Here is a 12654-nt window from a genome sequence, read left to right on the forward strand (position 1 = left end):
GTGGATTTTAGTTCTCTGAGCTACCAAATTAAGTGAATCTTATTGTACAGTGCCAATTTTTACCCCTCTTTCATTTTTGCACCATTTCAGAATGTACACCATTACAGTGATTGTATATTACGCCATACAGAGATTATTACATATGACAGAATTACTCTGAGTTAACTGCTTCCATTGTTAACTATTACACACAGTATTTGCAGAGTAAGCTGTTTGGTTTAACTTAACATGCTTTTCATTGCATGTGTAGCATAGCAGAAACATGCGTACAAGCAACTAATACATCTCTGCTAACTACTAGTAATTCGTCAAGCTGATGAAACCCTACAGCTTACAGTTGTCTGTTCACAACCTTATTTTCTTTGAAAGCTCATTGTATTCTTGCTTCAGTCCTCTTAACCATACAAAAATTAAAAAAAAAAAAACTTAGTTTAAAAAACTGTAAATCACAGCTCCTTTCAATTTTGAAATTAATAGTTCTGTAAGCAGCAAGAGATTAGCACACCCATTTCTATTGATTTTAAATCCTTGCAATGACTCTCAATGCATGTTATACACTTCCCAGTCACACAGGGATGTTTCAAGACGCTGCTTTTAAGAATCAACAGTCATGCAGTGACTTTCTACAGTTTGTACCTACAGCCCTTGAAATCGTACCTGAATGCACTTGAGAAAGAAATATGAAGAAGTATACAAAAGAAATCAAAAAGATACAAATTCAGTCTCTGACATTTCATGACCAGTATTATATTGGAAGAAAGACATATAGACAGTAGTTCAACGTATTTTCAAATGTATGCCTCTCTGGTGCACTGATTAGAGTGTCTTTCTGGTGCACAAGGGTTTACATTTAGGAGAGTCAGAAGATAGGCAAAAAGACAGGAGTAGCAAATTCAGCTTGCAATGAGGACCAAGCAGACTCAACAAGAATCCATGGGTGCACAATTCCTTCCCCACTAAAATGGAAGCAACAATTTTCTTTTAAATTATTAATACTTCTGACTCTGAAAAATTAATTCTCATATACTGCATTTAACAACAAACATAGAAAACTCAAGGAAACAGAATCAAAGATATTGCTAGCTAGACACGCTATGCTTCAGCTTCCATTCCCTTCCAAGGGATGCAAGGACATGCAACAGCTAGAGAGTGTAGAGGCACTGGGTGAGAAACCAGATGAAAGCCCATGTGGCAACTGTGACACTAAACATTTACAGGTGGGTTCAGACTGGTTACTAATGCTCTAGGGACTTGACTGTGACTTGTTAAAGGACAACCACAAACATGAGCTAGACGAATAGTGATGCTGTGGCAAACCTAGCACCACCTGCACTACCTCAGCAGTGATAAACCTCTTTGCCATGGTGCCGAGTTTTGACAGACACTAATGAAGATAAATGACAGATGACTTTTGAACTTCAAACCAGCAGCAAGCTTCAAGAATATTCAATATCCCTGCTAAGCTGGATGGAGTAGTTCAATGAATGAGGCTTGGATAGCAATGTGAACTTTTGCGCAGTTCAGGAAAAGATGGAGGAAAGAACAGTCACCCCAAATTTCCAAACACTTGGAAGTTTAGCTATGGCTGCTGAATACATGCAGCAATTTAAGTTGCTCCTAAGCAGCAAGGGACTGAGCTGAATAGATCTGAATAGAATTAGATCTAATTTGTTTCAGAAAGTTCTGAAATTGCTTTGGGTTCAATGTCTGCAGCCTTTTCTCTAAATTGATATTAAAATGATTAAATTTTATGTTATCGCCACAAAAAACTCAGCAAATATTCAGTGTTTAATAACACACCTCCAGCCACATTAGGTCCCTTTACTTTTCTTGGAAGGTGTAATTTATTTATACCTTCAATGTATTTAAAGCAGAGTCCAAAATATTCATCAGAATTCCTCCTTTAATTCCAAGTTCCAGTGAGTTGCTGAAAGACTGGGTAACCTTACCAGTGATGTGGTATGAACACAGGAACTACTAACTATACTATACCAAATTATCTGCAACAACTTGGCTGCCCCCTTGGAATGTCTTAACTTTATGTACAGCAAAACCCCAATTAACTGAACATTACTTTCCAAAAACTGAACTATATTCCCTCATCTTTTCTACTCAGGTTATGTTCTTCATCAGCAACATTTAAATAAGCAAATCAGATGCCCTCTCAGACAGCCAGACAATGGAGTTACAAGCTTATCCTATTCTACTTGCGTGAGGAAGATTATACCCCTTTGGATCAGCCTCTTGCAGACATACTAACCAGGAAGGCAGCACAAAGAGACATAAAGGAAGCATGCTGACAAATGCCAAATCAAGCAGCTTACTGATACGTTCTACAGGAGCTTGTGAGTCCAGAGGTAAGTAAGATACATTGCAGTTATTAAGATTATTCAAAGTTAATAATTCTACACCATGATTACAACTATAGCCTTATAAAAGTTGGTATTTTGATTATTTTTAAAAACTGGGGACTTGAGACACAGAGGCTGAAGAGATTTGCTTAAGGTCACACAGCCGGAGGATATGAGGAATAGAACTTGAATATTCTTCAAGAAGTTTAACCCCCAGGAAGGCTGGGGGTTGTCACATGCTTTCTAGTTTGAAATTCTTATTCTGCTTCTCACTTTCAATGACTATATACCTCTGCATATACAAATGAGGAAACTATATACAGCAGGCTACATTATAACTGATGTATAAAACAGATCTGCTTTTTGAGTTATGAATCAACTCATCATTTATCCAAAATAACAGATACAAATGGCCCTCACACCTACCTACATCTGGAGTAAACACCTCTGCACTGAAGGAAAACAAAATTAATGATTTAAAACAAAAAAGAAAAAACACCAACTGATTAAATATGGTGTTAGTAAAGAGCAGTAAGTGAGAGGAACACCATGAAAAGTGCCATATCAGATGTTTCCCTTGTCAAGTTTCAACTGCTTAGACTCGCTCCCCTAAAAACAGTTATGGGGCCCCCACCACCTGGATTAACCAGTCTAACTCAGCTCTGAAGCAATCCTTGCTATTTTAAAATAAAAATAGTCTCAGGCCTCAAATCAAGTTTGATTATTAAGCTATAATGTCACATTACAGTTTTTTTAATGGAGTTTATTTACACCATATTCATTAGGACACCACAGCATTTGAACTACATATTGCATTTTCTTCTCTCACCCAAAATGCTGACATGCAAAAACATTTGTCTAATTGTACTCCAACACTGATGTGCATGTTTACATAGGCAAACTAAAGAGTGGCATACCATCTGGAGGGGAAACAAACTAAATGCTGGACTCTTTTCACAGCTTCTCAAATCCCTATTAAAAACTGAGTTCTTCCTGCTAATGTGACTGAACATATTAGCCTTTAGAAAATTAAGACCATTGCTTTTCCAGATTTCACTGTATTGCCCTGAATAACTTTTTAAATTATTATTTTTATTTTTAGTAGCCTTACTCTCACGGAATTGTACTACAATTGTCACCTCACTGCTGTCCTACGTCATCACCGTAAAAATATGACAGAAGTAAATATCATTATTATGTCAAGAAAAAAAGCATCTCAGGGTCACTCACTGTCTCTCCTTGTCATTATTCCCTGTGTCAAAAAATGGGTGCTATCAGATAATGCATTCAGGGCAGGACAACAAATGAGAGAATTTGAAAATGCTTTGCATTCTAAGCAGTCTGTAATGTGCAATTTTGTTCTCATTTCAGGAACAAACCCTCTGCCGTGCCTCTCTTAAACCTCAGAGATTAACTTTCGGTTATGCATAGGGACAAAGTCTGCTCACAAGATTTATCTGTTTGACCAGCAGGCTCAGATGAGCATTAAAGCTTTGTACTTCAGACTAGTGTGCTATAGTAGTTCTTCCAGATAGGGACAGATACACATTTAAGAATGGATTACCCTATATAAACCACTCTAAAATTTTTAGCTGCTCTACAGTACCAATATTTCTGACACCAGTTTCACCCAAACAGAGAAGGGACATGCTCCCTTTGTTTTAATTTGGTCTGAGACTTAATAAAAAGTGACTTGCATGGCTGCTGTGCTACTTTATGCTCACTGATAATCATACAACATTGTTTTTCATCTATAAGAAAAAACATGAATCACTCCTGCTATAAGATTAAATAAGGCAAATAATCAATGCAGTATAATTTTCATAACACCATCAATGAAAAATTTGCTATATTTGACTTTTCACTGATGCTTCTGGACCAGCAACTTTCCAAAGCACATTTTTCTCTTCTAGCCACGTTTTAGCAAAAAGAAAATGTTCACAAACTACTAAAAAAAATTATTTCAAAACTGAATAATAAATGTCTGGATTTGGAAATATGACTCCATTTAACTTAGATAAATGTTAACTTCTGCTCATAATTATACTATTAATTAATAGGTACTATTCCTATGAGAATTTATAGTAGTTTAAATATAAACAACTTATAAAAGAAGCCACATTAAGAATCTTCCTTTCTGACTATACTTAGCCTTCCTACCCACTGAAATACAGATCAGAAATTTAATCATCTTGCTAGATGTTACCCCTAATAAAATGCATTTTATATTAAAATGAAAGAAACACTGAAATCCAACAAGATGCGTATTATGAATGTTTCACTGCATGTGGAGTCATAACCTTAATTTAATAGAACAAATTATACTTTGGAAGACAAATTATACTTTGGAAGACTGTCTACTTGTAAAGTTCTCTACTGAAGTTTTAATAATTTATTCCTGTCACTATAAACTTTACCTTTTAATTCTCGTTATGAATTTCATTTCATGAGTAAAATTTCTTTTCAAAATTTTTGGATTATAAAATTTCCATTTTACTGGCAATAAGATTTTCTGATATAGTCTGTGGAAAAAAAAATCTTGTAAAACTTTTTTCTAATTAAAAAAAATAATGAAGTGAAATGTACCCATTAAATACTTGTACCCTAATCTTTACATTTGGTGATTACCTTTCTTGAAAACTAAGCTGCAATCTATGGAGGCAAAAATCAATATTTGATTTCTTCTGCAGTGCTATATTGGCTGCTTTGCAATATCCATGTGTTTGCACATAAATATTCTGAAGGCAAATTAAATCAACCAACGTTTCTAGTTGCCCTGTCCATAATATGCAAAACATATTATGCACTTAGGATAAATTCGGTGTAAATCATCATCCTAGCCACACATTTAAATACTATAAGCTTCCTTAACCCTCAGCTCAGACTTCCCTAATCTCTAAAAGAAAGCAATGCCAGATGGCCATGAACAACTGCTAAGAATCAGAGGGCCACAGAGAAACACCTGAAGCCCTTAGTGATACGGTGGGGAAACACCTTCTGTTTTGACTTACTGCTGGGCCACACTTGGATCAAATTGCCTTGTGAAACTTACATGTAGTCCTTCCACATTAACTCATACATCTGCTAGGAATTTTCAAAACCTGTATTTTATTGTCATGAATCTAATTTACCAACACTTAATTCCTGTCTAGCAGAAACAATGCGCTACCTCTTTGTCATAGTTATCACAGTGGCAGTATGTTTGTTACATGAAGATAAAGACAATCCACTAACCACTGCACTTCTCCATCACCTTCAAGCATATACATATGTGTATATATATATAGGTACATATAAAAAAATAACATATACAAAATATTATATATATATAACAATGTGTATACTATATACATATGTATACACACATATATAATTGGTCTTCAAATATGTATGAGTTGGTTGCCAGACTGAAGGTGTGGCACAGCTCAGTGCTGCACAAGGGACAGATTGTCTTTTTCTCTGTGTCAAGAAGCAAATAATGAACAAAGATTCCTCTTCTTCAACAGAAGAGCATCCTTCTTTGGGCCAACACTGAGAATTGTTCAAGCTAATAGTGACCAGCATTCTGGGACCCTAAAAGTTACCACTCTTCCTCATTTGTCAGTGGAAGTATTGAAGAACCACCTTTTTACTGGAGAAAAACATCACTTCCCACAGCCCAGCCTTCTGCTACTACAGGTTCAGAACAACGTAGCTTTGTGACAAGCAGACAGGATGGCCCATTAACTGCTTCATTCACCACACAGCTGCTAGACTGTGTCTATAAAAATTCCTTGAAACACAGTTTTTCCACCTATGTTTCCAGTTGCCTAAACCAGTTCCTGTATGAAAAATACAATTCTTGCCTTTGTCAGAAGATAAATGTGTTGCAATGGTCTCTTCACCTCTAAGGACAGGAGTCTCACTTGGTTTTAAATACGAAGTTCAGACAGATTTCATGCTCAAACAGGACTCTTCTTTCTTTTATATATATATATAAAAGAAATCACCTTGCATTAGAAAAGATGAGAGCCACTGCTCAAGAGCAGACAACTTCATGGTTTTGGACTTGGATTTCTTAACAGAAATTCAGAAGGAAGCAAGGTTCAAACTGCAGTGGGGTGCTACAGTCTCAAACACGGCCCTGACAGCGATGCTTGGAGACACATTTTGTACTTAATAGCCCAGTGTGCTGAAAGCCAGGACAGACGAGAACAAGCAAACCTGTGAATGGGGAAAAAAAGGTTGAGAGGACAGACAGGACTGAAATAACATGGAGTGCTTCAGTACAGGGAGTTGGGGGCAGTGGCAGAGCTGTGAGGGAAGGACAGGGCTGGGCCACCGGGAGGCACTGACAATTTCAGTGTCAGCAAGGAGCAAGGAGCGCATGTAGAGCCAAACAACCAAAACCTGTCAGACAGCCATAGTAGGACAAACATAGGTTCCAGGTGCAAAGCCAGAGATGTCAAACTACAAGAATATCTGCCAATAGCATGATTCATTCTAGCTCATATTGCCGTGAATAAAAAGAGAAGATAATTTTATTTATTCAAATGGCTCAAGACACAGGACAATAACATAGCCTGGGTTATAGAGAATAAGAATCTAGCAAGACTGCAGTCCTCTGGAAGAATGCACAGAACTGTCAAATTCAATTTTGCCAGCCAGTCTTAAGTCAGATAAAGTCAAGAATGGGGGACTTCTGACCCAGGACAATGGATCACATTTCTGTTGTAAACTACTTGACATCTTGCATTTAGCATTTTTCCGTAATTGTCATTACAGTACCATATTCATTCTGTTTAGCCTGGCTCATAAAAAAAAAAATAGATCAGACAGAGATGTGACAAAGTTTAATAACTGAAAGAAAAGCAGTATAAGCCTAATTAGAAAAGACATACAGGGGAGGGGGCAAAGGGGATTCAGAGGTAAGAGTTAAGGAAGTACAGGGTACTGGAGAGCTGTTTCAGATAGTAGGTTAGACTTAGTCAAGAAGCAATGTATTTGTACAAAGTCCAGCGGGAGCTGAATAGTCATAGATGAGCACACAGAAGAGGTCTAAAATATTGTTCGCAAGGTCAAGAAATGGAAAAATGGGCACTGAGGTTCTTATACCCAGCCAATGTTGCTGCTTGGAAAGGAGATAAAAGAAAAAAAAAAAAAGATTCCGTATTTAAGTAGGTGAGGGTTAAGAGGACATGAACAATGGTATCAGAAGAGCTATACAAAAAATAATGGCAACATATACCACATGAAAATAAATATATATTTATGTATATATATATATACATACTTCTAAGGTGTCAAAGTAATAAAACCTTTGAGTCAAATAGAAATGATTTATTCCAGGAATAGTTAAGGCAACATTCTGGTAGGGTTTATATACATAAAATAAAAAATAAAAACAATCACAAGTGAATTTTGATTAAATATTCTTCATTTACCATTCCTATCTTTCTGTTTAAGTAAGATTCCCACAACTTCAGTGACTGAAACATTTCAATCTATTACTGCTAAAAGATCACTGTTGTTTGGGTAGTTCAACACTATACCAAATCTCCCATTAATACTTACTCTTAATGTTATTTCAGTAACGGGGTCAAGATAAACAGAGAAACTCCTAATAAGACATCCATTTGTACACTGATGAGCCCTACATCAGAGATAGCTATCTGAACTGGACTGTAAGTGATCATTCTTCCAAAATAAATCCAGAAAGAGGTGTATTCGTTTATGTATGAGGCATATTGTATATTTCTGGATCACAACCATGAATGATTTTGTTCATTTGTCCAAAAGTTGCAACCATCAGGAAAGCAGAGTGCTTTGATTTTAAACGAAGCAAACTATTTCATATTGAGCTCTGTTCATGCATACACAATATTTCAATTAGCCTGTGATTTCCTCAAAAGTACTGTTCACTTAAGGATGCCTAGCTGCCAGTTGACTTGAACTTTTCCTCCCTCCCTTGTATGTGACACTGTTTTGCTCAAAGTAGGCACTACGCTTTTAATTTGCTTGCTGAGGCATTGTTACAACTCTTCATGTATCTTGGCCGATGGAAGGATTTAGACCCCTGAGAAGCAAATGCAAGTCTCCAACTTCACACACCAACATGGACAACTGTAGCTGAAACTGAATCCAGACTAATTCATCATTCCAGTAATTTCGCATTTATGCTGATACCACAATAGGTTAGAACATATGTAATTTACTGTTTTTAATTGGACAAATGGAACAGAACTTCGTTCAAATGAAAAAGCCATTTGTCAAATGAAGTTTACACAAAATACATGAGATTTATGGCAACAATGAGAATGTACTTCTAAATTAAACTAACCTACAGCTTAATAAAATATGAGGTATTACAAAAGAATGCAAAAATCCTTACAACCACAGGACTTTAATGCTACAATAATTCTGCTCTTCCTAAAGGACAACAATTTTGCCCTTTCTTAAATAATACAGTTCAAAACATATATTAGAATACTGAATTTCAAGAATTAGTAGTTAAACCACAGTAATCAGGTGATAATAAAGATATAGAAAGCATGTGCATTTTCCCATTAGGCACAGGTTTAACACGGAAAATATTCTATGCAGGTGGAAGGGGAGGGGAGGGAAACATGGGGGGGGTGACTTACTGTAGTACTTCAAAGATGCACTATTCACGTAATGCAGCAGTACAGGATACGCTAATAAATGAAGGCAACTGAAAAGGCAGTACTCACCCAAAATATCAAATTGAAAAGGAACATCATATATTTCAAACAACACAGGCAGCCTCTTGCCATGTTGCACTTCTTAAATTCTAAAAGGAAAACAAAGGACAAATCCAGATAAAAGACCACATATTTGCTGCCTTTGGGTGCACTGTATTTGTCACTTTTTATGCCAGTCCCAGTTCCAACACCGGTCCCGGTTCCAACCCCGGTGTGGTTCTGTGTGCGTGATCCAGCTGTACCATAGAAAGCTCCAGCAGTAAAACCTCGACCAAATTGCCTCCCTGAGGCAGAAGGTTTAGCAAAATCTGAGTCTTTGCTATCCAAAGATGGACTCCGGTGAATTGAAGAATCCTCGCTACTTGACTTCTCCATGATCTCTCTTTCCACAGTTGTCAGATTTAATGTATAGCATCTCTCACCATTAAACGCAGTGCCTTGCAAACGCACAGTACAATAAGGGCTGTCTGTATTTTGCTTCTTTTTTTCTTCATACGTAAATCAGATAATCACTGCAGAATTTATTCACTGCATTGTTGTTGTTTTTATCTATTTTTTATAGCAATGCAGACTGTACTCTATCTGTACCATAGATTTATATATTAACATCCCATGCAGGAGCATACTCATGATTTATCTTGATGAATCAGTTATGCAGAACTTCAATTTTTATTCAGAAAAGCCATAAGCTCCTTCTCTCTGCCCTTAGTCTACAGCCCTCTAATCTATAGGCAGCAGATGGTCCTTGCATCCATTTCCAAAAAGCTTCTGCAGTACACCTGGGCGACTTTCCTGTAGCCTGATCACTTTTCTTGCTCTCAGCTTCCTTCTCTGTGTCTCTGTGACCGTTTCACACACGCTGTCTTTTTTTTTTTTTTTTTTTTTTGCCACCCGTTTGCAGTATCTCATTCAGTAACCAGCTGTAACAGCATGCTCTGTGTTTCACTGCTGTTGATGTGAAATCATCAGCAGCTGCAACCACTGGGCATTTCCCACAGAAATCCCTGACCTAACTATCAAGTAATAAATCCACCCTCTTGCTTGCCCCTCCTCTCTGCTTCCCATCTGACCAGTTAGAAGAAACCTTCTCCCCTAGGGCACACCTCCATGACATAGTATCTTTAATAGGATTAGAATTACTCTTGACTATACAAGTGCACAACAGAAAATCTCTTTAAATGTCAAGTACTGTTTAGCTGTTTATGAGCTTGATCTGTGAGGTAATGATACTCCTTTTATGCAATAAAATTCTGCTAAAAGTATGGATTAGATAGACGAGAGCTAGCCTCTCCCTGCTCACAAAATTAACAGTGACTGCACGTACTTACATTTTTTTTCTGGCTTAAATGTCATGGGACAAGGAACTGGTACAGACTAGCAGCTGACATAAACTGAATAGGCACATATCTGTACATGCACATAGCACAACGCCATCACCTATGATATAATTAACCATAATAAGAAAAGCAGAGCTGCTGTCTCTTAAAGGATGATCAATCAATTCTTAAGACTTGAAATGCAAGGATATCTGAACCTGCAGCTATTTGCAGTCTGTTTAACTAGTAAGTCAGAGATTATTCTTGTGTATGCTAATAAATCATCCTACATTGCACATAGACTGTGAACTAGAAACTCTGACCCAAATGCCACATTACTTTTCTGGATAGTAATACAATATGTCTGGCAGAATGCTGAAACAAAGTGGGCAGGAGTGTGCAGATGTGTTGGTGCCTATGTGTGCGAGTGCTTGGAATGGAGGGAGAGAAAAACTTCAGGTCACACCTGGTGCTTCCAAATTTGTCATTTTGTCACAACCATAAAAACAGCACATTGATGGTGCAAAGCGAGAAAACATTTAAATTGCTGGTTATCCTTTTTTTTTTTTTTTTTTTTTAAGAAAGAAACCACGTCAGGAGGCCACTACAAAAGAAATACAGCTACCAGTAAAAACAAAAGTTATTCCCAATTTTAACTGACCCTCTCACATTTCTTCAGTCTTTTATGCTCAACAGCACCTTAAAATTCTATTATTTTTATATTGCAACATTAGAATCAACATTCTAAAGCAATGCAGTACCTTTCTTGATAAGCCTTTTCTGTGAAGAGATCTTTCTACCATGAAGTACTTCATGCCATGAAATACATAGTATTTGTAAATGTAATAACCTTCTCTCGCCTCTTCTGCTTCTTGTTAGAACAAGATTTTAACAGGCAGGCCCAAGCCTGTGTCAAGCATATTTATTCACTTTGATTTTTAAAAGCAATTTCAGAACTACCTGCATAAAACTTCTCCATCATAAATATGACTACAAGATAATGACTAAGTAGTCCATACCATACAGTGCAGCAGAAAAGGTTACACACAAAACACCCAAGCAAAAAAAAAAAAAAAAAAAAAAGGATAAATTACAGTGACCAAAGTGGAGCATTTCTGTACATGTCTATGATGTGCATAACAACTGCTCACTTTGAAGTTTGTAAGGACCAGCAGTCTCAGAAAAAAACATAGGAGAAACTTGCAGGCCATGACCAGGTATCTCTGCCTGAGATACTGGAACTTGCAGCGTAAGTAGCAGTCAAAGCACAAGGCAAATGCCTGAGTATGGTTTTATAAGTCTCAAAAGGCTCTTCGGTTTGAAAATTTGTTTACTGGTTGTGAAGTTGTGCCATTTCAATCCTGTACTGCAGCTAGGTACTTTCAGAATTTACAAAACTGAGCTCTCAGACAAAAAGAATATAAGTAGCACAAGTAGTCTATAACATTTTTTTCTGTTTACTCATTGGTTTGTTATAAATTATACACTTACATAAAATAGAAAGAAAGGAATTAGTTCGTCAGAAAAAAAAAAACTGTGCATTTGTGAAAACTAATGCTTAAAAAAAAGTAACACAACTCTTCCCCATGCTTTTTTCAAGTTTTTATTAGTAGACCATCTTTAAGTTTTCCAGTTTTCTATTTTTGCCTTCAAATCCTACAAAAGATTTGCTTTTTCTAGAATTACTTGTAAAGCACCTTTCATTCAGAGCTATCCATGACCGGTCTACATCACCATTTATACCTTAGAATGCACAACCAAACAAAGGAGTGTAGCCAATACCCACTTTCAAAATCCAAGTTTGAGTAACTAGCACTAGGGCAAAATGAACCAGAGTAGCTTCCCCTCCAGTGCTGTACAAAGAAAACATATGATTCTCATATGGTTATGCTGCTAGGGAGACTCTACAAGCTTCAGTAACCTTCTGACACTTGAACCTAAGGTTCCAGAGCAGCTTTACAGATTAGATGCCACTTCCTCCTGCTAGAAACACTAACTCAGTGCTTATGTAGCTCAGTTAATAAATCACACAGAACTACTTATTTGCTGAAAAAATAACCAATGAAAAATCTGTACCCAGTTCCTCCAACTGTGTTTTGATTACCATTACACATAACTTTCTCTGATCGAGACTTTATTGGCAGGTGTTGCTGCACGGCCATTCAACATTACAGTTGTCCCACTTGACACTGGGACCTCAGCACAGGAAAGAGCACATTTGGCTTCACTGCAGCTCTCATCTCTGATGAGTAATTAGGGCATGAAGAACATTCAAAAGCTCGCTCT

The 12654-nt window shown here is 36.9% G+C and overlaps 1 protein-coding gene across 9 annotated transcripts in view; it reads right to left on the reverse strand.

Annotated features, from left to right (window-relative positions):
- Positions 1-12654, reverse strand: part of TSPAN9 (tetraspanin 9) — a 183160-nt gene that overhangs the window by 90278 nt on the left and 80228 nt on the right. For 8 of the 9 annotated variants that reach the window (XM_040574395.1, XM_040574434.1, XM_040574409.1 and 5 more), the window contains one exon: positions 9062-9141. In XM_040574395.1, the coding sequence (XP_040430329.1) occupies positions 9062-9124 (63 nt within the window). In that variant the 5' untranslated portion in view covers positions 9125-9141. Of the gene's footprint in view, positions 1-9061; positions 9576-12654 lie in introns of those variants that run through there. The other variant, XM_040574362.1, reaches the window with a different exon arrangement.

Source organism: Cygnus olor, chromosome 1 (genome assembly GCF_009769625.2).
Source record: "Cygnus olor isolate bCygOlo1 chromosome 1, bCygOlo1.pri.v2, whole genome shotgun sequence".
In the NCBI taxonomy this organism is placed as follows: Eukaryota; Metazoa; Chordata; class Aves; order Anseriformes; family Anatidae; genus Cygnus; species Cygnus olor.